Source organism: Panthera uncia, chromosome C2, assembly GCF_023721935.1.
Source record: "Panthera uncia isolate 11264 chromosome C2, Puncia_PCG_1.0, whole genome shotgun sequence".
In the NCBI taxonomy this organism is placed as follows: Eukaryota; Metazoa; Chordata; class Mammalia; order Carnivora; family Felidae; genus Panthera; species Panthera uncia.
Genome location: NC_064810.1, coordinates 131,380,193 through 131,407,413, shown reverse-complemented (window position 1 = coordinate 131,407,413; position 27,221 = coordinate 131,380,193). Strand labels below are relative to the sequence as shown.

General features: G+C 39.9%; 1 protein-coding gene across 5 annotated transcripts in view; it reads left to right on the top strand.

The window, feature by feature from the left end:
- The window catches only part of TBC1D5 (TBC1 domain family member 5), a 533,625-nt gene that overhangs the window by 472,597 nt on the left and 33,807 nt on the right, over positions 1–27,221 (top strand). For all 5 annotated transcript variants that reach the window (XM_049629846.1, XM_049629847.1, XM_049629845.1 and 2 more), the window contains one exon: positions 3,861–4,024. In XM_049629846.1, the coding sequence (XP_049485803.1) occupies positions 3,861–4,024 (164 nt within the window). The remainder of the gene's footprint in view (positions 1–3,860; positions 4,025–27,221) is intronic.

Below are 27,221 nucleotides of genomic sequence, written 5' to 3'. Positions count from 1 at the left end.
TTTTTTTAATAATTACTTCTGACATTCTATAACCACATGTTTGCATGTAGGCACTGGATCCAACAGTGCTTAGACTCTGTGGTCAGACTAGAGCAGGTCTGTTTCCAGGGGTTTCATTTACAACCTTCCATTCACTCTCCTGTGACACCAAGATGTATGTTTTTAACGCATAAACATCAGCCCTCTTGCTGTCTGTCACTCAAGTCTGTGAGGTGACAAAATATTACCAGAGAGGGGACACATGCCTCTCGTTTTCTCCTGGGTCATTGAACAAAGTCAAGGGCACAGCACTTTTTCCCTTTTTGCTCTTCTGAGCTGTGCCACCCCACCAGTGACCTCCCCCACCCCAGATTTCCTAGCCTTCTGAACATGTTACCTTTGGAGGTCCTGTGTCTAGCTCCTCCAGCTGGTCTCAGGTTCTTGCCTGTCCATTTAGGAATATACCCCAGCCCCTGTTCCTATTTTCCATTGACTTGAATGAGAGAAAAATCACAAAAATATTATTCATGGGACATAGTAGGAGCTTAATAAATACTTTCTCCCCTTTCCCCTTTCTTCCTTCCCAGCCATTCTGTAGTCAGGGCTCCTCGTGATGCCTTTGAAGCTCATTCAGTCAGCCTGGGCTCTTGACAAATAACCTCCACTGATAGGTAGCACATGGGACACAAAACTTTTATTGAATGTTTCAGAGAGGAAAAGAGAATGAAGGACAGATTTCATATGCCTGGACACAGCCACAGCTAGTCCAGATAACACCTTAGTGCCCTTTAGAAAAAGCTACCCCTTCTGTACAGATGCAGCTCACACCAGGGCACCCATCTTAGCAAGCAGAACAGTAGAGCGGGGCCTGGATTCCCGCTGTCCCACTAGGCAGTCTCAGGTGTGGCGGATGTGGCAGTCCTCGGCTCAGCTAGTTCGCCAAAGTCTGTGGGAGGTGCCGCTAAAGTGAGAATAGTCCTAAGGGGAGAGGACTAGCCAATCTGCAGCCCACAGTAACTGCATATGAAACTACCTGCTTTAGATTTGGAAGTCATCACTATGCTAGTAATGCTTTATGTCTGCTGAATACTTAGCATATCGCCTGGTATCCTAAGCCACCCTGAGCCTTTTATACCCATTACCCACTTGGGCTACAAAGCATGTGTGAAGTAGATGTCTCACTTATAGATGAGAACCATGGCTAATGGAGGGGCAGTGAATTGTTGACTCAGCTAGATACCCGCTGGGCTTAGACTCCAGCTTAGGTGTGTCAGACCCAGCAGGTACTGCCTTGTAAACATCTCTCAAATCTACCACCACAGCCTTAGGTTCTGCCCTCGTAATCTCATGTGTGGGCAGGCGCAGGAGATGCCTTGCTCAACCAAGCTCCTCTAATCCTCATGCTGCTTTCTTCCTTAAAATCTGCAGTAACTCTCATCATCTACTGACAAGGTGAGGGCCAGACCCTTCAGCATGAGAACAAAATGCTCTTTCTGATCTACCTGGCCCTGTTTAGATCCTCACCTTCCCTCGCTCCTCCCTCCCCACTATGGCTGGATGACCAAGAGGGAAAATAAGCTCACATGTAGGGTACCAGCAGCTTTTAGGAAGAACTTCCTTGATTCTCTCCTTTTCCCAGAAAACCATTGAAATCGTCATCAAGTGCAAAGGAAGCACTCTGTTGGACTAGTCTTATTTTCCACTGGTATTGGTGTCATTTTCAGTTACGTACAGATGGCAGGAAGCTCCAGAGGATTCAGGCAAGCTCTGATTGAGCTAGACGTCCCCAGTAGCATTTACCAGTTGCCTTCACAAATACCGTGTTCTCTGCTAAAAACGACCCACCCCGAGCCACTGAGGCCACCGCCGCCACCCTCTCTTCAGGCGTGAAGACAGAGCGCACACTTCTGATTGCCTGAGACAGGCTCGGTTGCTCTCTCTTTTGTGCTTCCAGAGTACTGTCGTTTACACATCCGTGTTTGCTTTTCTCACCTAGGATTGTAGGTTAGTTAGTGTACATAGAGGTGTGTATTTCCCTGGTACTGCTATTGGAGCTCTCTGAGAGCTCCTGTTGTGGTCATCCCTCATCCTTAGTGCTGGACAGAGTTTCTGCAGACATTCCATCCGATCCATCCGCACGGGGCTTGTTCCCTGGTGTTTGGTTATGAATGAAGAATATGTGCATGCCTGAGGTGGCCTAAGAATTTGGTCTTTATTTGGCATATTTAAAAATGCCTACAATCTAAAACAATTCTAAGTAACTGTCGTGAGTCAGAATTTCTGAGAAATAAACTATGAGACAAAGATTTATGGGTAGGAAGCTTTAGGCGGGGCCGGAGGGAGGGGGGTGCTGTCAAGATCAGTATCTGGGGAGCGAAAGGAGCAGCAGTGAGCTGAGGAGGAGTGGAAATGCTTTGCAGTCGTGGCTGGAACCTCTGGGACCCTCTGGGACTGGGCTGTCCCTTCAGAATAGTCTGCCTTGAGGCAAGAGGGCCAGCCTTTATCCTCTATCACCCCACCCAGTCCCTAGATTGGAGCTAATCCCAGGGGAGGGTACATGACCTTAGAGCAGCTGTCTTCAGCTGAGGGCCACTTCCAGAGAAGAACTCGTAAGAACCCTCATCAGTCAACACTCCCCATGGCTGGGGAATAGTGCCTTGGTCCCGCAGGGGGCTTGGGCGGGGCACCACAGCAGTATACTTAAGAATGTGCCCCCAAGAATAGGCTTTAAGTTTCAATGCAGCAGAAGAAATTGTTAACGTTGTTCCTATCAGTTAAAAACTTGAAAAGGTTTATAGAGGGCTTCAGAACCCTGTGCAGCTTACGGGCTAGAAGCCCATTGAGAATCCTGGCAACTTGCCTCGGGAGCTGTCCAGGTGAGGCCTGGGTGATGGAGTGGCTCATCCATTTGCCAGGTGTGCCAGCCCAGTGTTGTCATGTTCTGTGTGTGCAGGGCATGAGGAGGACAGAGAAGTGTAATAGTCCTTTCTTCTATCTCAAGCCAAGACTACTTCTGGTGCCTAGGCTTTTCCTTCAGATCTCCAGATGAAGTGCTCCATCCTTTGGGAACATGTTCTAGTGACTCCATTTTCTTAAGGTCTAAATGTTTACGTTCCCAAAGGGGATGAAAATGTTAGTAAGCTAATTTCTGTAATTAAGGGGAAATCGTGCAGGGATTTTCTGTGAGATATAGGCCAGTTAGTACTTTATCCATACTATCACTGACTTGGAATTTGATAATTCAGAGATACATTCTAAGAGGAGTTGACCTTAAGGTTATCTCTGAGAAGGTCATTTGCCAAGCAGAGTGATAGCTGCTGGGGATCACAGGTGTCCCCACTGTAGTGTAAGGAAAGGTCTAGAAAGAGGCCTTGTGAGCCAGCACCTTATCCCATTTTTCAGATGCTTCTACCGTAGGCGGGGGCTGGCCACGTATCTGTTCAGCAATTAGTGAAGAGGCTCTTTTGAAAAACTGCTGAAGGATTTATATTTTTTAATATTAATATAATACATAATATAATCATTTCTGGTGTCTGTCACTAAGGGTGATTCCTTTAATGAGGGAAAATCTAATTATCTAACCTGTCATTTCTCAAAATGAGATCTTTTTGCTGTTTTTTTTTTTTTTTGATGTGTGCAACACTTAGACAATTATAGCATAAATTACATGTGGAAAAGTATGGAGGCACTTCATTGTTTTTTACAAATTGGCAGCTTTTCTGCTACATAAAATGAGTGCATTTTAACAACTCCTCGGTGTCCTTATGTTGACAGTGCGAACAAAGATGTACAATAATTGATCCTTTGTTAAAGGCAGTGAATAAAGTAGCTTTAATGAAAAAGTCTAGTGATTCATTATCGCCTCTTAATTTTTCTTACAGGACAGAGTTCTAAAACCATCAGCTCATCCCCAAGCACTGAAAGTTTGCCTGGAGGAAGGGAATTCACTGGCTCCCCACCTTCATCTGCTACTAAAAAGGATTCCTTTTTTAGCAACATCTCCCGTTCCCGCTCACACAGCAAAACTATGGGCAGAAAAGAATCTGTAAGTATTTAAGGACAGTTTTTCTTTTATCCTTCATTTTCCTGTAGAGTGCTGTGTTTATTAAAACTTGTTTAGGGCTGAGTTCTAAAAAGCTCTTCACATGACTACAAACTAAAATTAATACTTTCATCAAATTATTTTAATTTTATGATTATCACTTAGTAATATTTTAAGGCCATGGACTGCATTCCACTAGGAGAGAAAAAGTAGCATCAGTTTAAAGTAAGTGGAATCCCAAATCTGCCCTTTCTTCCTCTGCAAATGCTTTTTTGTCAAAGCCTAGGTTTTTTTTTTTTTCTAGAACGTATCAAATAGCATTATACCAAAAAATAGATGAAGACACTTATAAAACAAACCAAGATGGATTTTTTTCAGTTTTATTTCTTGAGAAGTAAAATTAATTATTTTACCTCTTGTTTTGAAAAGTTATACAAATTACATTTAAATGATGGCATATTGATAGCTGTTCTCGAAGGTCCTTTGTATACGTTGTTCAGGACATATCTAAAGCATATCGACCACTTTAAAAATCTGGTTGTGTCTGAAAAGATTTTTTTTTAATTTTTTTTTTTTTACATTCAATTTTGAGAGACAGAGACAGAGCACAAGCAGGGGAGGGGCAGAGAGAGAGAGAGAGAGAGAGAGAGAGAGAGACAGACAGAATCCAAAGCAGGCTCCAGGCTCCAAGCCATCAGCACAGAGCCTGACACGGGGCTCAAACCCACAAACCGCGATATCATCACCTGAGCCGAAGTGGGACGCTTCATCGACTGAGCCACCCAGGCTCCCTTCGTTGTGTCTGAAAAATTTTTTCAGCCAACTTCACAAAAAAATAAAACATTTAGCCACATCTTAGAAGTAGTTCGACACTTAATATTCTACTGTGAAGAATCCATCTGCCTACTGGAGCAGGAGGCATGTGTAAGATCTTACAGACAAGGATCTAGCTGTTGCTGAGAGAGCTTTAAATTAGGAGAAAAATAAAACAACAAAACTTTAAAACCCTTGAGGGATAATTATGATACATAGACTAGATAACAGTATGATGTCTGTCTGGACGGCTGTGTATGACTTTAGGCAAGACACTCAAATCCCTGGTACTTCAGCCACCTCATCTGCAGATCAAACAACACACCTTGCTCCCCACAGAGAGGAGTTCACTACTCGGTCTCTTGGGGTCCCTTCACCGTGTAAGAACTGCGATTCTCCAACTTGTAGAAGAGCAGAGTGGAGCTCTCACTGAAAGATGGCAGCTGTAATACAAGCAGTTGGCTCTGCTCTCTCCTGGCCTCACTTCAAGGACAGTTAGGGCCGGTAAAAGTAAACCCTCAAGGAAAAAGAAATCAAGAGAAAAGGTAACAGCAACAAACACTTGGTACTTGTGAAGCAGATGTTAAGTGCTAACTAACTTAGCAGCCTAAGAAAGCTGACCACTAAGTCAGCAGTAGGTAAAAGCCAAGAAGCAACTCGATTTACATTGTAAAGTCCTCTGGAAGCTTAGGAACTAGAAATGGAGTGAAGTTGGGACTTGCTCTTCCAGAAACAGAGGGATGGATGAAATAGGTGATAGGGGTTAAAGAGTACACTTGTGACGAGCACCGGGTGATGTATGGAATTGTTGAATCACTGTATTGTATACCTGAAACCAATGTAACACTGTATGTTAACTATACTAGAATTAAAAGGAAAAAAAAGCCGCCGTTGCCGCCGCCGTCTTCTTCTTCTTGTTCTCCTCCTCCTCCTCCTCCTCCTCCTCTTCCTTCTCCAGTGAGCAGGCAGAGAGAGAGAGAGAGAGAGAGAGAGAGAGAGAATTTTAAAAAGGCTCCACACTCAGCACGGAGCCTATCACAGGGCTCAACCTCCCAGGGCTTGGCCTTAGACTCTGAGCTCATGACCTGAGCCACAACAGGAGTCAGATCCTTAACTGACTGAGCCACCCAGGTGCCCCCAAATTATAAATTTTTAAAAACACACAAATTACTGACTTTAGGTTCTCCAGGTAAACAACCAGTTCACTTTACAGTGAACCCAACCTCCACAGCCCTGCCCAAACACAGAGCTTTCTTTTAGCTTTTAGTTCACACTGTACATGAGCATGACAGTCAGCGATCACTAGATACTTGAGAGCATGTGACAGTTAAAGACAGGCAAAAACAAATAGAAGAAAGCAACTGGGAGAAAAGTGTTTATTCAGGAGAAGAATGCTTCGGGAAAAAAAAAGAAGGAAACAAAATATTCAGAGGATAACAACAAAAGCTATTAGAAATCAAAATATGATATCTGAAACGTAAGGCTCAGTAGAAGAGTTGGAACTGATAAAATTGAGGAAATCTCCCAAGAAAATGGAGTACAAGACAGAAATGGAAAGAGATAAAAGAAGAAATATTAGAGAACCAACCTCAGAAGTTCAAAATCTGAAAAATAGAAGTTCCAGACAACAGAGAAAATGAAGGAAATAATAAAAAAATACAGTTAATTAAATGTTTCACTAATGAAAGACCAGAGTTTTCAGATCAAAAAAATCCATAGACTCATATGAGGACTTTAAGAGACAAAACAGATGAACATAAGGGAAGGGAAACAAAAGTAATATAAAAGCAGGGAGGGGTACAAAACAGAAGAGACTCATAAATATGGAGAACAAACTGAGGATTACTGGAGGGGTTGTGGGAGGGGGGGTGGGCTAAATGGGTAAGGGGCACGAAGGAATCTACTCCTGAAATCATTGTTGCACTATATGCTAATTTGGATGTAAATTTTAAAAAATAAAAAATAAAACAAGTTAATAAAAAAAAATCCATAGAAAGTCCCACACAAGTAAAAAGAAACCCACAGCCAGACACATCACTGAAGAAGTTCAGAACTCTGAGAACAAAGAACTCTGAGAACAAAGAGATATCCTCCAAACTTGGAGAGTTGAGGGAAAAGAAAGATTTCCAACAAAGGATCAGGAATTAGAGTAACTACAAATTGCTCACAGCAACACCAGCAAGGCAGTGGAGGAATACCTTTAAAGTTCTGAGAGAAAACTACTTCCAGCCTCGATCCAATACCTAGCCAAACTAATTAAACGTGAGATTAGAATTAAGCTACTTTCACATGTTCAAGATTCAAAAAATTTATCCTCATGCACCCATTCTCAGAATCCACTGGGGGATGTGCTTACAGAAATGAGGACATACACTGAGAACAAGGAAACAGAGTGTCCAGAGCAAGACAAAAAGATTCCTCAGAATGATAATATTAGGAGATCCCAAGATTACGTATAGCACGGCTAGTTAGCAGGTCGAGAGAACAGCAGCTAACCCAGGTTGGGGCAAGTCAGAAGGTTCAGAAAGTTTTCTCCAAAAAGATGATATATTTGGGAAACAACTAATGTATTTGAACAAATTAAAAGATTTAAACTAGGGGTGAATTGGGGTTTGACTTAATAACTTTATAAAAACAAAGCCATTAAAACACAGGACAGTGGTGCCTGGTGGCTCAGTCAGTTGACTGACTTGGGCTCAGGTCATGATTTCATGGTTCATGAGTTCGAGCCCCATATCAGGCTCACGGCTGGTCAGTTCAGAGCCTGCTTCGGATCATCCGTCCCCCTTTCTCTCTGCCCCTGTCCCGCTCCCGCTCTCGCTCGCTCTCTCTCTCAAACATTCATAAATATTAAAAACACACACATGGGACAAATTGTAACTCCAAAGGAAAACAGAGTGTCAGAAAAAGGAAGAAAGGTTACGATAAACCTTGTAACTGAGCCATGACTAAAATTTACATAGACATGATAATGAAAGCCTAGTGACTACAGAGCTAATCAAAATCATGATAAAATTGGTTAGTAGACCTAAACAAATCATTTTCTTCCTTAGTGGAAAATACTGTGCAGAAAAATCAAGAGACGGCAATATAAACTAGAGATACCGAGATAAAAAAAAAAAAAAAATGGGTAAAAGAATTGAAAGTGGTTCCTTCTGGAGCAGGAAGTGGAGGGTGGGGCTGTGTGAACTGTTTTTCGTAACAGGCCTTCTCGAACCATTTGACTTTTCAAGGTGTTACATATATAACTTAGATTAAAAATAATAACTAAGAATCACAACAAAAACAGAACGTATTGGCATAATAAATTAGAAGAGATATCCGCCTGTACAGAGAACATGTCTATGAAGAAGTGGAATAAGGAATAACAAATGAAAAAGGCATATGGAGACACGTTCCATTTGCACTCTGTCACAGTTTGGTGGCATATGGATTAGTCGACAACACCAATTAATTACTTTTCTTTATGGTGATAACTGTAACTTAAAACTGAGACGTCAGACAAAAATAGAACTAGAGTAAGTCTCACTCTTTACATAGACCTGTTATGAACCAAAAGCAGAATGTAAAATTATTATTCAAAATTCAATATATTTTCTAACTTGTGGGAAGTAAGTAGGCAGGAATTTTCAAGAGAAAGCCCCTGATTTTTCAAGTAATAGATTATCTTATTATTTTATGAAATAATGTAGTCCATGCTCTTTGCCAGGTCACACTATCTGCCCCCCCCCCTTCTAAGGTGCCTGATAGGATCGTACCTCCTTGTCAGAGCCACGTGACTGGTTCTATCCTGGGAGTTGTTAATGAAAATGACATGTGCGTATTGCCACTACTGGATCTTCCTCAGCCCCCTCCTTTGCCCAGCCAAGCCTTGGTAGACGTGAAGTATGAGTGAGAAATAACTTTTGTTGATGTATGCTGAGACTGTTGCTTATCATAGCCTAACTGTACACAGGTGGAAAATGCTCAGGCCCATAGCTAGGACTCGTCCTCCCATGGGAGCCACGTACCGCCTTTGCCACTGGTGGCACCAGAGCTTATGACTGGACACCTGTCATCCCTTGAGCCTATATTGCTTTCATTTTCAGCCCAGCTTGGGGTAATATAGGGACATTCTGTGTCTTCAGAAAAGTTCAAGATTGCTTTTCGTTAACATCGTCAGCATCAGTTTCTCACATAAGCAAGTAGCCAGAAATGGAAGCAAAGACATGTCTTGCTTTGGCTCCCCAGTGCCTTAAACTATATGTACCTTGCAGATTTCAAGACTCCGTTGATCTTTTAAAGTGGCCCAGGATCAAGAAATTGTTGATGTCACTTAACAAAAGGTTAAAATGGCAGTTGAAAACAGACATTAAAACAAAATAATCTAGTAGGAGCTATCAACCTAAGTGTGGCGAAAGCTGCTTATAATGGTTCTAACGTAATTGAGAGATGATCTTCAAAATCAGTATGTGTGATTTATTTTGGATAAGCATCATATATTAGGTCATAGAACTTATGTCTTCTCAGTATTGTCTTTTTATATATCATATAAAGCCTTTCTGTAATCCACAGGCTGGCTCTCTTCTTTAGATGAAGATGTATCATACTTATTACTGTTAATGCCCCTGATTTGGCCATATCGTAGAATACACAACCCAGCTAAATCTTTAAAGAGGTAACAAATTAAGCTTTATGTCGTATATTTTTGAAAGATATCATTATACTTCCTCTCTGAAATGTGAACAAACTAGTAGGAAGTTTTAAACATTTACCTTTGCTTCATTATCAGTAGTAGTGTTGTTTTGAGAATTAGTATTTATTCATGAACCATCTTCCCTCTGCTTTGTTTCCCAAAAGAGCCTTTAGGGCCCGCCTAATTCAAACCATGGTTTCCAGCAAGCTCTCATTTTTTAGTCTTGAAAACAGAACTGAAAATTTTGATACTTTTAATTTTACATGATAATGTAAATGACATCCAATACTTAGTTTTCTAGAAATCTATTTTAGTTGGGTCATTCATCTGACTGTTAAGTAATTTTTTTTACTTGTTTTAGCACTGTTAGTCATGTTCCACAATTGTTGCCAAATCATTTTCCAAGAATATCTTTGCTAACATTCAAGAATAGGGAAAATACTGAACATAAGAAAAACTCTAAAATGGATTTGTAACTTCTAATGCTTAAGCACATCAGCCAAGTAAAACATTTTTTTAAAGTTCCTGATGAACTGCAAGACATTCTGCTATGCTTTTTGATAATTACATACATACCAGTCTCCAAAGATCTAAAGTTATCATCCATGGTTCCGAATCCTCTCTAAACTACAGGAAATCAAAATTGTCTGAGCTAGAAATCCCTGCATAAAACAGGATGTGTAACAAAGTATGCACCACCTGCGAGCTCCCGGCACTGCTGAGGGTGCTCATCCCGTGTCTTTGTGACCCCTGCATGGACTCCTCATTGCCCTTTGGTAGTGTGAACATATGCCATGGTCATACTAATATAATTATTTTTGTAATATTCATTGATCTATTCTTTATGATAAACGAATAACACGAAGTGTCAGATGAACGAAAACTAATTTGAAAGTAGACTCATGTTTACGTCTGGAAGTATACACAACCTGAACGTTACCTAATCTACTTCAGGTTATGTTCTAGGAATGGAAAGCTAAGACGTATCTGTATAAGAAATGTCAGAGAGTAGTAGTCTCAGCGAGGGTGCTTAGGGTAAAATTAGGGCAGAGGGGAACACATCAAAAGTTAAGTAATAATTAAACTAAATAAGAATTTAACTTATCAATATGAGAGACGTTATATGGTTTAATATCAAATAAGCAGTAAAGATCATAAATAATATGGATTCAGAAGATAGGCCATCATGGGGTTTGTTGTTGTTGTTGTTGTTGTTGTTGTTGTTGTTGTTGTTTTGATCCAGACAGGCTTCACATGAGAGATCAGATTGAACCACAAACATATTTCTTCTTCTATTAAATGCAACCATTGTTTTCTCTTATGAAAATCCAACAACTTCCTAGGACCAGATAGTGGTGGTGGAGATTGAGTAGGCAGTCAACAATGTCTGCTGTGGGTGTTTTCTTCTCCCCCACAGCCTCTGGCAGAATGTAAAATGGTTGGGATTGTATCAATTTGCTTGTAAAAATGAAAGAAATCATTATCTCAAATGAGGAAATTTGTTGCTTATTATTTCAAATAACAAGAGTCCCGAGATAGGCAGGTCTAGAATTGGATAATTCAGCTGTTCATTGACATCACCAACTTTCATTTTACCATCCTCAGTGAGGCTTTGTCCTCACGTCACGCCCATCATGTTCTCAAGAGGGCTGTCATAAGCCTAGTATGTATCCTGCCATGCCCCCTGCCCCTAGCACACACGACATCTTCTAGAAAAGTCTACTTGGAAGCTCCCCAGCAGGCTTTCCTCCCAACTCAATGGTTGGCCAGACTGAAATCCCATGCCTACTCCTAAACCAGTCTCTGGTACGGGGAAGCTTTAGAGAAGTCCATGACGATGTGGAAAGGTGGTAGAAGGATAAAACAGTTACATGGACAAATAATCCCTAAAGTATAAATTGCCAAAGTATTTTCTCTGATCCTTCCCTGAAGCATTTGCCCTTGATGAGAGCCAGTTCTGTTGTGTCAGTGATGTTTCACTGGTGGGTTTTTAGGCAGCTTGAGTTAGATTGGTAGTGAGAAGAGAGAAACCGAGCAATAGCATTCCCAGGAGGCCAGAATTTTCCTAGTTATCAGATTTTCTCTTCAGCCAGTGATGTATACTTCCTAAGAACATGTATTATGTGGAAAGTATTGATTGTAACAGATTTCTTTGTTGGCTTTCTGGGTGGAATTGAAAGCTGGCATCTAGAGTATGTCTAATTATAGAATCGTTTCAATTAATAAATATACATTTGTAATCTCTCATTGTTTAATCAATAATACTGATAACTGGATTAAAATACAGTCCCATTTAAAATACATTCCCATTTAATAATAGTCTATTGAAATGAATACATGCAAAATGAATTTAGGCATCAGCAGTTTTTCTAGCTTCTGAGGAATTATAATCTAAGGCGAAAATGAGCTCAGATATTTGAAGCACGGCATTTAGTTTCTCATTAGGTGTTATATGAACCTTGTTCACAATCTTTCTGCAGTGCACCAGCTCAAGGTCAGGGAAAGCGGACCATATATCTTTGCGGGAGTGTTCTTTCCTCCTGCGTCCATCTTTTTGCCTTACCCCAAACACCTAATTCCATTTCCAAGAAATGTGAGCATCAAAGGGAGCATCATAAAGAGCTCTCTGTGGTCAACAGCTTATAGGGTGAGCATTTTAATTTAGCTTAGTAAACAGGTTTTATAACCAGCTTTTAGCATCTTTATGCTTCAGTACATTTATTTTTAACCAAAATGTCGGAGGAGCCTATGAAAGCCGAACCACAGGAAGCAGAGTGCTGAACCTTGACTGTAATGCCCTTTTTAGGACAGTGAGATGGTGCCCTTTGGGAACGAATGAAACACTTATTCCCCTCACGCTGGGCCTTCTTCTCCATCATTTGACTTCATCTCCATCATCTCCATAAAATGCAGAGGCGCCGGGCTGTGCTGGTGCTCAACACTGCCCAGGAGGCATAGACAATACGTGGGGAAGAGCTCAAGTGAAGCGGTTAGAAATAGTGAGAATCCCTGGCCAGAAACCTGTCAGTTTGAATCGTGCTAAATTAAATGTGTCATTAATAGCATTTGCTTCCTTCCAGTGACCTTTCTTGACACTTGCCATTTATTTGATCTTTCAATGCCACATTGCCGTGGGGACAGTAATTTTTGTCCTAAAGCACACATGTGCATGGCAGGAAAGATGAGGGCTTTGAATTATCCGTGCGGATGGTCACCTGAGGCCAGAGGCCAAACTGTGGGGACGGTGAGGTTGGACTCCTCTTTCCCCCTCAGTGGCTGAAACCCTCTCACCTACATGGCATCTTCCTGCTTTTAAATCTCCTGCCCCTAGCATCTCATCATTTATTCTTTTGAACCCCTGTGTTAACTTTTCCAGAAAGCTGTATGTTTAACTGAATGAGCTTTAATTCCAGGAAGAATGACTTTGCTCCTGTCATAGGAATTCTAGGCCTACTGAACAAAGGGGGAGAGCTGGGTCAGGCAGGCAGCTTTCCCCTTGCCTTGAAACCTTAAGGCTCAAGACCACCTTTTAGATTTTCCCTCATGCCAGCGCTGCTGGGTCGGTCAGCAGCTTCAGCACCTTTACTTCAGCTTTCTCTCTTTCCCTGAACCCTGATTTTTTCCCCTCCCAGTTTTCTGCGCCCAGATACCCAGGTGTCAGGAGTTCATACATGTGGAAGTATTCTTACCAGGTGGTAAGGAACCTCCAGGAACCTCACGCCTGAAGCCTGGAGAAAAGGGTGGGTTACAGAGCATTCAGTAGTGCAGTTTGTGCATTGCTCGCAAGAGCCCCACTGCAGGGGCAAGTGGGCGCAAAAACCCAGCCTGTGCTCTGTTCACCAAGAAGCGTGCCCAAGTCTGGGGGCTGTGTTTGCCTGGAAAGGCAGTGTGTTTCTCTCTACAAAAGTGATGTCCATTCCCCAAGGCCTGCGCCCAAAGGAAGTGAGTTTTCCTAATTAAAGTAAAAGCGTGTGTTAGGTTAGTAAAGGCCCCAAGAGGAAACTGTAAGTGTTGGAAAAATTCAGGACCTTTCTGTTTCATGGCAATAATGATAAAATTGAAAAACATGGATGGTACCGGAAAAACTTGTTGGCATCAATATGAAGAACTAATAAGACGAGAAAAGAAAAACAAAAATAAAACTCTCTTGGGGCACCTCGGTGGCTCAGTCGATTAAGCGTCCGACTTCAGCTTAGGTCATGATCTTGCAGTGATATGAGTTTGAGCCCCGCATCGGGCTCTGTGCTGACAGCTCAGAGCCCGGAGGCTGCTTCAGATTCTGTGTCTCCTTCTCTGTCTGCCCCTCCCTCACTCACACTCTGTCTCTCTTTCTCGCTCTCAAAAATAAATATTAAAAAAAAAGTTTTTTAATTCTCTTGACTGTAAAAATACTGAGTATAATCATTTACACAGAGAGTTCCCCATCCATGCTTTATTAAGCCTCTTAATAAGCATGTCTGTCATTACAAATGATGTGATTAACTTTGTTGTAAGTTGTATTTGGTTCGACTAGTAAACTTGACTCACATAATCTTAACCTTGGTCTGGGGTGTTTCGCTGCTTGTGAAGTACATTTGGTCACAACCAACTTTTTAAAATAGGTGAAAAAAACAATAACCAACAGCCTTCTCAGCACTGACATGATATTGTGGCCAAAGTATGCAAAATGTCTTGAAAAGATAATCAAATTCCCAAACGTCCGTTTTATTTAAGATGATGGCAGAGCCCGCCCTCCCTTCCCTCAGAATCGTCACCAACTTAGCACAGTTCTGTCTATAGCCTTATTTCCTGTCAGAACATATTCTCCAAAGTTACTTAAGTCAGTACATAGAAACTTTAACAGCAGTAACTGAAAGTACGATGATTTTAATAAGCCATGCACAAATTAGCTTTACCCTAAAAAGTTACGGGCTACCTTTAAAAACAAGAGAGAAGAAAATAAAAGTTTTTCAACTGGAAAAACAGTGACAAAAGGGGCCACTTCCCCCACCGTTTCTTCATACACCCCTCACTGCACTCTGATTCCTGGCTTTCTTGGTAGTATTTTCCAATTACTGTTTCACCTTTGATGTTCTTAGCGTTCTCCTCTAAAGTTTCCTATCTTTCTTATTTTTGCCTCTTTGGCGAACGCCTAAAGATCGTCTGATCTCATTAAATAAACCCATTCCCACCATACCTTGTCCACAGAAAGGGCCTTTCAAGACCCGCCTGTAGGATCAGTCACTTTCAGGTGATCACTCTGACCTCTTGATCATCAACACCTTTTTATTCTTGGACACCATCCCAAAGTTAGGACAGAATTGTAAACAGAATCATGAAAGTTTGCGACATTTACCTGAAATCTTCCATGTGCCCCCTCAGATATATCAAGGGTTCCATTAACAAGAAAGTGTAACAAATTCGAAATCGTAGCATTAACTTGCCCCACAGACGCATATACACCCACCACCACACAGTCCCAAAATTGAAGGAGGTCTCATGTGCAAAATAATGCTCCAAGTAATTTAGAATAAGCGGGGAGAAATGCTGGCAAGTTGCCTAATTTCAGGATGTTCTCAGTCTAGATTCTAGTCAGGCTTTTAGATTTGAAGCATATTTGTATTCTCCACATAGCATCTCTTAGTCATTATGACACAAAGATACACACTTCATAAAATATCAAGAACAATACTTGTGAAAATGAAATTGAAGAAAACAAGAATGGAACCAGCAAGGGACCACTGTGTGAAAATGCTAACATTTATAGCAGTCCTAAATTCATCTCTAGACAACAAACTTTCATATCATCCAGTTGGACTGTGATAAAACTCTTAATACCTATTTACTGCCCAGGATAAATGAGTGTTGGGTTTGTTTGTTTTTTTTCTCAATGTCTGTAGTCAGAGTCACCAACCCTCAATCTCAATTATGACTAAACTCCTTTTTTAGTATCCTTGATGATTATCTTCAGAATTAGATGTGAAGGATGAGTAGGCACAAAGTCTTTTTTTTTTTTTTTCTTCAAATAAATGAGTGGGCCTAAATTTTTTTGGCTTGGAATTGACATTTAAATTCCTGAGATCATCTAATGAGATTTAAAGACTGTTTAAATGTTGGGCCTTGCATTTCATTCCAAAGACCGTGTCCCATTATTCAGGATGTTTTAAGCTGAATAGAACAGAAATTCTGACTCAAACTGATTCAAATACAAAGGAAAGTTATTAGCTCAAATAAGTCCAAAGGACTCCTCATTCCTAGGTGCATATTAGAATCCCTTACAGAACTTTAAAAAATACCAGGAACAGTGGTAAGCAGTACTGAATGAGAATCTCTTGGGCCATGGTAAATGATGAAAACTTCCCAGGTTATTTGTATGTCGGGGTTCAGAACCAGTGATTGAGAAGCTCATTAGTGTCTTCAAGGAACCAAGTTCTCTCCACCCCCCTGCCCTGCCCTGCCCTGCCCTGCCCTGCTCAGCTCAGAACAGACCCTTCCCCAGGTTAGAAGTGGGGCGCTTGGCACGAGACCTCCTGGGGCTCTGCACTGAGTCACCTTCCCCTTGAGAGGAGGGCCCTCTTGGGGAGGAGGACATGAGGAATGAACAGGGAGCACCAACCCTCCTCCCTGCAGAGTCAGAGTTTAGTTAGCCCTACGGAGTGCCACCATAATCTGTCAACTAAAGCCTTTACGGTTGTAGGAAAATATAACCATTCTTTTGTCATGTCGTACTTCTCTTCAAATGAACAGTCATGTTCAGAATAGTCATTTCTGTTATAGGCAATTTATATGTTCCCCCAAATTACCATGCTGTGCAAAATCATGATTCAAAACTACCGGACTCCTGGGGAAATGGGATTGGGGAACAACATTCAAGAACTTTATCAATGATGCATAAAACAAGGTAGGAACCTAGCTAAAGCGGTAGCATGGTTTTACACATGTCAAGTGATTAACTAAATAAGTAAATGCCATAATAAATACAATCCTGAAGCTTGGTTGGGGAAGCGGACCTCAGAAAGCTTGCAGTTTTTGAGTTCCCATGAAATTGCAGAAGAAAGACTATCTGGAATCTGTTGAATATGAGACATCACACACACTGTGAACCAAAGTAGCCGGCAGATTTGTGAGGTGTGCACATGTGTGCATTTTGTGTATTCCTGCCTGTCTGGGTTCGGCTACGTGCAGCTTCACCTGCAGCCAGTGTTTGTGTGGATGTGTCTGTGCATAAGCAAACATGAAATTCACATTATGCTCAGTTCCCTACTCATCGGTCTCATTGAAACAGATTCACATTTTCAAAACAAACATTATCACAGAACTGATTTTACTCCGGGTTTGATGTGCAGCTTCTGAATGTCACAGGTTAGGGGAATGAGGATATAGAAAAATGACACTTTATTAATTTTTTGTTCTCAGCTCAGTAACTTAGCAATCCTACGTTAATTAGAAATTTTAGAGTAAGTCCATTTCATCAGAGCGGTCACATCCATCTCAAGAACTTGATAACACCAGCTTACTCCCAGTGAATGTCTTCCTCAGAGTCTGATTCCTCACCAGAATTCTGCAGGGGCTCCTTCTCCCAACGATAAATCCTGTGATTTTTAAGGCCCAGTCTACAGGGCCCTTGATGACCTCCCTCTGTTCACCTTGTCATCAGCCCTCCCTCCAGCTCCTCCTCAGCCCTTCAGGAATGCACAGCTACGTCCATTCCCTCGTGTGAACCCCACTGCCTCGTACGTCTGTGTTGTTTCGCTCTGCCGGTCTCTGCCGACCAAAATGATTTACGAGACCACGAAACTCCTAGAGTTCCTTCCAGTCTCAGCCCAAGTGCGTTGTGTCCCATAAAGCCTTCCTTCCACCCTCTGGAAGCTTTAAGCACTTTCAGGAGATAGCTATGGCCCGATTTAGGCTGCAGATTCCAGAGCCCCTCCCCAAACCTACAGAAGCGGTATCTTGAGGTGGAGGAGAGGGGCGTCCTAAGTTATCTGCAAATGCTTCCTTTGTTTTGACTGTCAGAGAACTACCAGTGTTCAGTTATAAGACTTTTTCTTGTCTCTATCACAATATCCTCTGTGCCAGATTTTGTGTCTGGCACTCAGTAAGTGTTTTTGAGTGATTGAAAACTGTTAAGGGTTTTGTGTGCTATGCAAGAATTCAGATGTATTAGGCTTTACTCTGGCCTTTCTCAGAGCCTGAAAAGTCACCTCATTTCCCGGTGATACTCACCAACCGCATAAAAAACCTAGTAGCAATTTGTTGATGTATAGTGAGAAATGAGATTTTTATAAATTAGTTAGGGGGTAAATTACTGAAAGTGGGATAGGCATAAGAGTAAACCGGGTAACTTAGAGAATTATTTCCTTTTCTCATTTTTCATTTTCAGCATCTCAGCATTGGTAGTGTTTGTGTTAATCAAGCTTAAGCTGTTTCAACGCTTGGTGTCATTTTACCAGTTGTAACAAAGTATTTCTTGAACATGCTTGATCCTTAACTCGTATATGCTGTAGGGTGCCATTTTTTGCTTGTCCCTAATGGGACATTATGGGCGTCAGCCCAGAGAACGGTGGTATGAGGGTGCACGTTTCATCCTTACACGGGTCAATTAGCTTTGCCATAAGAAAAACAACCTTGGCAAAGGCCCTTCTCTCTGGGTCAGCCATTGTGCAGATGCCTACTTTCTTGATGCCAGGAACAGCAAGCGAAAGCACGCAGACGGGTCTGCCCAGCCAGCAATAGTATGCGAAACTCAGCTGGAGGCCCCGGTGCTGGTGGCTGGTTTCATCAGTTGGTCTGCTCACGTGTAAGCAGAGAGGGAAAAACCCTTGTTAAATAGAGTAACATCTGTGCTAATTGGCATGGTAGAGGAGAGAGCTATTCTGGTTTACAAAAGATTGGTCAAGTTGCCCAATTATAAAAATACAACAAGAGATGATGTAGCCTAAAAATCCAAAAGATGGGGACATTTCTCCACAGACACCATAGAATTAGGCTGCCGAACACCACCCCTTCTAGGAGAGACCTTTTTTCCCCCAGTTACAATGTTCGAAAGATAAGCACTTGTCTTAATAACTCTGTTTAACATTTTTATACCTTTTGGATTTTCACATTTAAGCCAGGAAGTTCCTAAGACATACCATGTCTGTAATTATTTATTTAAAGGAGCAGTTATAGGATTTTTGTAAATAATAAGTTTTGTAACTCTGCAAGTAAGATTTTATTCTTCCTCTGGTTATACCTGCGTGAGGTTGTCCTGGTTAGACATTTTATCTTAACTTTCAGTATGTTTATTTCAGGACTGTAAAATGTATTCCGTTTATTTTAGGATTTGCAGTAGGTGATCCTGTTTTCTGGCACCATTCTTATCTTTTCTGTTTATTTATTTTTTGTAAACTTCTAGAAAAGCACAGTTTAGATGACAATAGCTCACAATGTTGAAATGGCAATAGGCATAAAAACACATTTCTAAAAGGCTAAACATATTTAATAAATATTACTTATTAGGATTATGATAAAAATATCTTCAGAAAATCAGGGATGAATTTAAACACCATGGATTACAGATGTGGCCTGCTTTGTCATTCTTTTTATTGCATTCATATTGGAAAAGCATCTTTTTATTCCCTCAAACTTACACACAACCTCTGTTTATCAAAAGTTACAGAAGAGAGCATCCATAATCCAACAAAATTAACTTGTATTTGGTTTTACAATAAGTGCTTATGTTTACAGTAGAATAAATTGATACCTAGTAGCCTAAGAATTAGCTCTAAATAGAATACTGAAGCCACTCTATACAGAACTGACTGAGGAGAACCTAGGTGGCTCAGTGGGTTAGGCGTCCGACTCTTAAGGTTGGCTGAGGTCATGATCTCAGGGTCATGAGACTGAGCCCCACGTTGGGCTCCATGCTGAGTATGGAGCCTGCCTAAGATTCTCTCTCTCGCTCTCCCCCAATCTCTCACCCCCCCCCCCAATCTCTCTCTCTCTCTCTCTCTCTCTAATAAAAGATGAACAAAAATAAAAGAACTGACTGAGGGAGATTGGAAAGCTGTCTTGAAAACCTGTCTGCCACCCTGCCTCTCTTCTCACCACATGCCACTCCATGTTGAGAAGAGGTCTTTTGGACTGTTACCAAATATGCATCTAACCATGCTGCCATCTGTTAAAACTGCCTTAGAGCAGAGAAGTGGTAAAGCGTTTCACAGCCTTTCCAATCCCTAGGGGGACTGGAAGCTGTATTCAGAAGTAGGAGGGCATGAGATGGGTCCTCTACATCCTTGCCATTCAGAGTGTGGTCTGGGGACCAGCTCCGTAGCCATCCCCTGGGAGCTCGTTAGAAATGCTGAAGCTCAGGCCCCACCCCAGACCTACTAAATTAGACTGCATTTAACAGCATTCCCCAGATGATTTTTGTGCATAGTACAGACTGAGAAGAATTAGTCGAAGTAAGAATAATTGAGTACCAAATCAGAAATGAAATTTGCTATAGATAAATCCAGCTGCAAATGTATGCTAGTATGGTGAACATGTTCTCCTTGTGGATGGTGGTGAAGTGCTGGGCTGAAGGTTATAGAACATTTTCCATGTGTGTCCTCTATTCTAAGCGTTTTCCATGTATTAACTCCTTTAATCCTCTAAGACTCTGTGAGGTTGGTGCTATAATTATCTCTGATTTTACAGATGAGGGAGCTGAGGTTAAAGAGAATGTGGTTAACTCCATGTACAAAAAAAGGGCTCTAGTCATGACAACAGTGGGTCATTTCTGCCTTATCAGGTGGAGGCAAAAGAATAAAACAGGGTAAGAAACTAAGATTTTTTACCCCCTCAATAAAAATTATGAGAGGCACAGGAATAAAAGGAAATTGATTTCTCTTAATTTTGTGAGCCTTAGATGTTCTATTTTAAGGTAACATTTATAATCTATGTCCCATATGTCCCACCCACAACAAGCACATGATCTGAGTTAATCATTTTAACCTGCCAACACCTGACTTCAAAAAGATATTTGGCCTTTCACATGTAAACCAATGAAGTGAATGTGGATCTAATATGCAATTGGCCAGCTCTTGGAATATGCTAAACGTCACACTGCAGTTGGGCAGAGGAAAGATTTTCATGGAAAAATAAAAGTTTCTCCCTATACTTCACCTGGTGGCCCTGTCCGCCGTCTCTCCTTGGGCTCATGCCTCACCTGGTTACTCTGATTTTAAGGCAAGCAATTTTTAATTTTATAAAGTATAAGGAAGCACTATTCTCTTTTTTCCTGTGATAAAATAGACATAAAATTTACCACCTTAACCATTTTTAAGTGTAGATAGTTCAGTGTATCAAATTCTTTCATATTGTTGTGCATTGATTCCATAAACTCTTTTTAGTAAAGCTGAAACTCAGTACCCATTAAACAGTAACCTTCCATTCACCCCTGCCCCTTGCAACCAGCATTCTACTTAACGTCGTCATGATTTTGACTCCCAAGTACTTCACATAAATGCAATCATACTGGACTTGCATTTCTGTGACTGGCTTATATCACTTAGTGTAATGTCCGCAAAGTTCATCTGTGTTGTCTATCAGACTTTCCTCCCTTTTTAAGGCTGACCGGTATTCCATTATATGTCTGTACCACATTTTGGTTATCAGTCCGTGGACACTTTCTTACTTCCACGTTTTAGGTATTATGAGTAATGCTGCTGTGAACACAAGTGTAAAAATATCTCTTTGAGACTCTGCTTCCAATTATTTGGGGTATATACCCAGAATTGCTGGATTTTTCAGTAATTCTATTTTTAATTTTTGGGAGAACCCCCATACTTTTTTCACAACAGCTGTACTATTTTACATTCCCACCAACCGTGCAGGAGGGTTCCAATTACTCCACATCTTCCCCAACATTTGTTATTTACTGGTATTTGGATAGTAGCCATCCTCATGGGTGTGAGATAATGTCTCATTTTAGTTTTGATTTGCATTTCCCTAATGATATTGTGCATCTTTTCATGTGTTTATGGGCCATTTGTATATCTTCTTTGGAGAAGTATCTACTCAAGTCCTTTGCCCATTTGTTATCCAGGTTGTTGTTTTGTTAACTGAGTTTTAGGAGTTCTATCTATATTCTGGATTCCTTATCAGATATGTGATTTGCAAATTTTTTCCTTCATTCTTTGGATTGCCCTTTTACTGTATTGATTGTGTCTTTTAATGCACATTTTAAATTTTTTTCATGAAATCCAGTTTGTCTATTTGTTGTCTTGTTGCCTGTGCCTTTGGTGTCATAGCTAAGAAATCATTGCCAAATCCAATGTCCCATGTTTTCTTCTAAGAGTTCTACAGTTTTAGATCTTACATTTAGATCTTTGATCCATTTTGAGTTGGTTTTTGTGCATTGTGTTAGATAAGGGCCCAACTTCATATTTCTGCAAATGGATGTTCAGTTTTCCCAGCACCATTTGTTGAAAATACTATCCTTTCCCCTATTTAATGATCTTGGCACCATTGCAAAAATTGACCATAAATGCAAGGGTTTATTTCAGAGTTTTCTATTCTAATCCATTGGTTTATGTATCTGTCTTTATGCCAGTACCACACTGTTTTGATTACGGTAGCTTTAGAATAAATTTTGAAATCATAAGTTCCTCCAGTCTTTCTCTTTTTTTTTTAAGTTTTTTAAGTTTTTATTTAAGTTCCAGTTAACATACAGCACAATATCAGTTTCAGGTGTACAATCCAGTGATTAATCACTTCCACGTAACACCCAGTGTTCAGCACAGCAAGTACATTCCATAATCCCCATCACCTGTTTCACTCACCCCCCTTCCCCTCTGGTAACCATCATTTTGTTCTTTATAGTGAAGTCTGCTTCTTGGTTGGCCTCTCTCTTTTTTTCCCTCTGCCCATTTGTTCTGCTTCATAAATTACACATATGTGTGAAATGATATGGTATTTATCTTTGACTTATTTCTTCAAGATTGTTTTGGCTACTCAGGGTACCTTGAGATTCCATATGAATTTTAGAATGGGTTTTTATATTTCTGGGGAAGAAATGTCATGGGATTGCATTGAATCTGTAGATTGCTTGGATAGTATTGACATTTTAAGAATATTACATCTTCCATGAACATAGTCCATGAATATTGGATATGTTTACATTTATTTATGTCTTCTTTAATTTCTTTCAGCGGTGTCTACAAGCTTTCATTGTACAGGTTTTTCACTTCCTTGGTTAAGTCAATTCCTGAATATTTTATTGTTTTTGATGCTATTATGAATGGAATTGTTTCTGTAATTTTTTTCAAATTGTTCGTTGTTAGTGTGTAAACACTGCAAACTGATTTTCATGTGTTGACTTTGTATCTTCCTACTTTGCTGAATTCATTTATTAGTTTTAACACTTTTATGTGAATTGTGATTTTTTTTGTGGAATATTTAGGGTTTTCTACATATAAGATCATATCATCTGCAAAAAGATAATTTTATTTCTTTTCCATTTTGAATGTTTTTTATGTCTCTTTCTGAACTTCACAATTGCTCTGGCTGGAACTTCCAGTATTTTATCACACAAAAGTTGTCAAAGTGACATCTGTGCTTTTTTTGTCTCTGATACTAAAGGAAAAGCTTTCAGTTTTTCATCGAGTATGATAGTCTGTGTTTTTTCCATATATGGTTTTTGTTATGTTGAGGGAGTTTTCTTCTACTGATAGTTTTTTGTGTTTTACCATAATGCGTTGGATTTTCTTAAATACTTTTTCTGAGTAATTCAGATGATCATATTCCCCCCCCCTCATTTTGTTAATGTAGTTTATTACATTGAGCAGTTTTCATATTTGAATCATCTTTGCATTTCAGAAATAAATCTCAACTTGGCATCAAGGTCTGTAATCCTTTTAATATACTGCTGAATTTGGTTTGTTAGTATTTTGTTGAGTATTTTACATCAGTGTTCATAAGAGATCACTGGTCTGTAGTTTTCTTTTAGTGTCTTTGTCTGACTTTGGTATCAGGTTAAAGTGGCCTCATGGAATGAGTTGGAAAGTGATCTCTCATCTTCAATTTTTTTTCAAAAGTTTAAAAAGAAATAATATTTGTTTTCTCTAAAAGGTTGCTAGAATTCACCAGTGAAAAACCATCAGGTCCAGAGCTTTTCTTTGTTGGGAGTATTTAAATTACTGATTCAATCTCTTTACTAGTTATAGATCTGTTCACATTTTTTTTATTTGTGAGTTAGTATTAGTAGATTTTATGTCTCTAGGACTTTGTTCATTTCATGTAGCTTATCCAATTTCATGGCATATAGATGTTCATAGTATTCTATATCCTTTTTGTTTATGTATAATCAGTACTAATGTTCCCAATTTCATTTCTGGTTTTAGTAATTTGAATCTTCTTTTTTTTGTTCTTTTTTTTTTTTTTTTTTTTTTTTTCTTGTTTGTTTTGTTTTGTTTTTAGTCCTATTTAGCTAAAGATTTGTCAATTTTGTTGATCTTTTCGAAGAACAAACTTCTGGTTTCATTGATTTTCTCTAGTGTTTTCTAGTCTCTATTTGTGTATCTCTGCTATAATCTTAATTATTTCCTTCCTTCTGCTAGTTTTGCATTTAATTTTTTCTGTGTAGTTCCTTACATTATATAATTAGGTTGGTGATTTGAGATCTTTCTTGGTTTTGTGACGTGAGCATGTATAACTGTAAATTTCCAGCTTTAACACTGCTTTTCCTAAATCCAGTAAGTTTCGGTATGTTGTAGTTTTGTTTTCATTTATCTCTATTTTCTAACTTCTCTTGCTATTTCTTGTTGGATCCATTGCTTGTTTTAAAGTTTGCTGTTAAATTTCTACATATTTGTGAATTGTGGTCGAAGAAGATACTTGGTATGGCATCTGTCTTTTTAAATTTATAGAGATTTAATATGTGGCCTAACATATAGTCTATCCTAGAAAAGATCTGTGAACATTTGAGAAGAATACATATGCTGTTGTTATAGATAGAGTGTTTGTAATGTCTATTAAATCTGGTTGGTTTATTATATTGTTTAAATCCTCTATTTCCTTTTGTCTGGTTTTTCTATCCATTTTTAGAGTATTGAAGTGTCTTTAGCTATTATTGTAGGAATGTCTTTTTCTCCCTTCAATTCTGTCAGGTTTTGCTTCACAAATTTTGCTGTTTTGTTATTAGGTGTGTTGTAAATGTTAATAATTAGTTTATCTTCTTGCTGTATTGAACCTTTAATTCATATATAATATTCTCACTGTGTGTGGGGCTTTCAGTGCATTTTACTTGGATTTGTTAACTTTCTTGAATGTTTATATGCATGTCTTTCATCAAATTTGAGCCATTATCAGCCATTACTTCTCTAAATAACCTCTCTATCCCTTTCTCTCTCTTTTTTCTGGGACTCCCCTCATGTGCGTATTGGCCCACTTGATGCTGTCTCAAATGTCCCTTAAGCTCTATTGACTTTTCTTCAATCTTGCCTTTCTTTTCTTTCGATTCAGTAACTTGTTGACTCCTTTTTTTCTCTGCCTACCCAAATTTACCTTTGAATCCCTCTGGTGGATTTTTCATTTCAGTTACTTTTCAGCACCAGGATTTCTTTTTTGGTTTCTTCTTAGGATTTTTATCTCTTTACTGATGTTTCTGTTTTGATCATCTATCATTTCCTTGATGTTCTCCCCTTCTTCCTTTAGTTCTTTGGGCATCTTTAAGATGGCTTTTTTAAAGTCTTTGTCCAGTAGATCTGCTATCAGGTCTTTTTCAGGGGCATTTTCTGTTGATTTATGTTTTTCTTTGGAATGGGTCATACTTTCCTGTTAGTGTGCTTTGTGTTTTTGTTGTTGTTGTTGTCGAAAACTGGATATTGTAATCTAATAATGCGGTCACTCTGGAAATCATTCTTCCCCTTTCGCAAGGTTTACTGTTTTCTGTTTTTGTGGTATTTTGTTTGTTTGTTTGTAGGCAGTCTCTGTACCAAGGATCAGCCTGAGATGTAAACTTCTGGTCCTCTTAGGTCTTTTCTGAACCTGTGCCTTTCCCTGGGCATATGCAGTCACTTTCTTATTTCCCTCATGTATGTAATTGCTTTTGAATGTTCTAGTCTTTAATAGCTGGCTTCCCAGAGGGGAAGAAGAGAAAAATGAAGTGGAAGATAGAATGCAGGCTCTTTAAATCCACTGGACATGAGCAGGGAGAGTGGATGCAACAGTAGTGACCACTCTACTCTTTGTAGACTGTGATCAGAATTAGCAATCATCAAGGATGCCTGGGTGGCTCATTTGGTTAAGCATCTGACTCTTGACCTCAGCTCAGGTCTCAATCCTCAGGGTGGTGAGTTCAAGCCCTGCATTAGGCTCAGCACTGGGAGTGAAGCCTATTTTAAAAAAAATAAATAAATAAAAAGAATTAGCAATCAGAGCAAAATCCTTGATGTTTGGAGGACAGGGTCCTTTTTGCCTATTTTGGCTCTCACAAGTTGCATGCAAGCTGCTCGGGGAACAATTACAAAGCTGCCTGCTACAGGGCTAGGGGTGGGGAGTGGGTAGCTGCTATTGTCCTCAGAGCTGAAATAGACCAAAACTGACTTCACTTTACCCTCAAGCTTTCCCCTGGAAGTAGTTAGTCTTCAGTGGACTCCAGCTTTCTAAAATAGTTATATGACGAAGGTTCTGCCAGTGGAATTGTTGTCTAGGTGGGGAGACAGATTTCCTGGTGCTTCCTAGTCTGCCATCTAACCCAGAGGCAGTATTCTTCAGTGCAGTGGTTCTTAATAGTATGAAGTCATGTAAAATAATGTGGAGTTTAGGTTTTAGTGCCTTTTTTTTCTAGACTATAACAGTCAAGAAGGAACATCACCATTAGAACATGGGTAGAGGGAGGTCTTCGTGATTGTTAAAAAAAAAAAAAAAAAAAAAAAAAAAAAAAACTTTCCCGTGAGGACATCTCTGGTGTCGCCAGGCAGTGTGCATCTCAGTGGTGGGACATAGCCCTGCATCGGAGCCTGGGAAACAAGGAAGCCTTCCAGTGTAAGTTTTGCTACTGGCTAGCTACCTAGCCATGTTGAAGTTTGTAAAATGAAGGGGCCAAAAGAAATGATCTTTAAAGGCAAGTTCAGCACTGAAATATGATTTGTTACCTTAAAATGTAACACCGTAAGCTTTGAATTTCAGTCCAAAATTTCTAAAGATCTTCCCACTCGTATTTAACATGTTTGTGTACATACTGTCTGAAAACAGGAACTGTTTTATTTACTGGGGAATTTGCTTACTATCTTTAGTTTTTAAAGTATCTGCAAGAATCTCATTCTTTCTAGGCAATCCGTAAAGCACAACATGCAACCACTGATGTTCCCACGTTAGGTGCACAGAAAGAAGCCCTTTACCCTGAAAGTATGCTCAGGGTTTGCACACTGTACAAAATATCGTCGTTTACTTTTTTACAAGTTATTTCATGTAAGTTATGCTTAGTGTTTAGCGTTATTTATTTAGTTATTTTTATGTTTATTTATTTATTTTGAGAGAGCATGACCCTGAGCGGGCGAGGGGGAGAGAGAGGGGAGAGAAAGAATCCTAAGCAGGCTCCGCATTTTCAGTGTCGAGCCCGATGTAGGACTCAAACCGTGAGATCACCTGAGCTAAAATCAAGTCTTAACCAACTGAGCCACCGAAGCGCCCCTAGTGTTATTTAGAGTATAGGTTTGTTTAGACTGTAGTGTTGTTTAGAGTTTGATTTGGAATAAATTTTGGTAA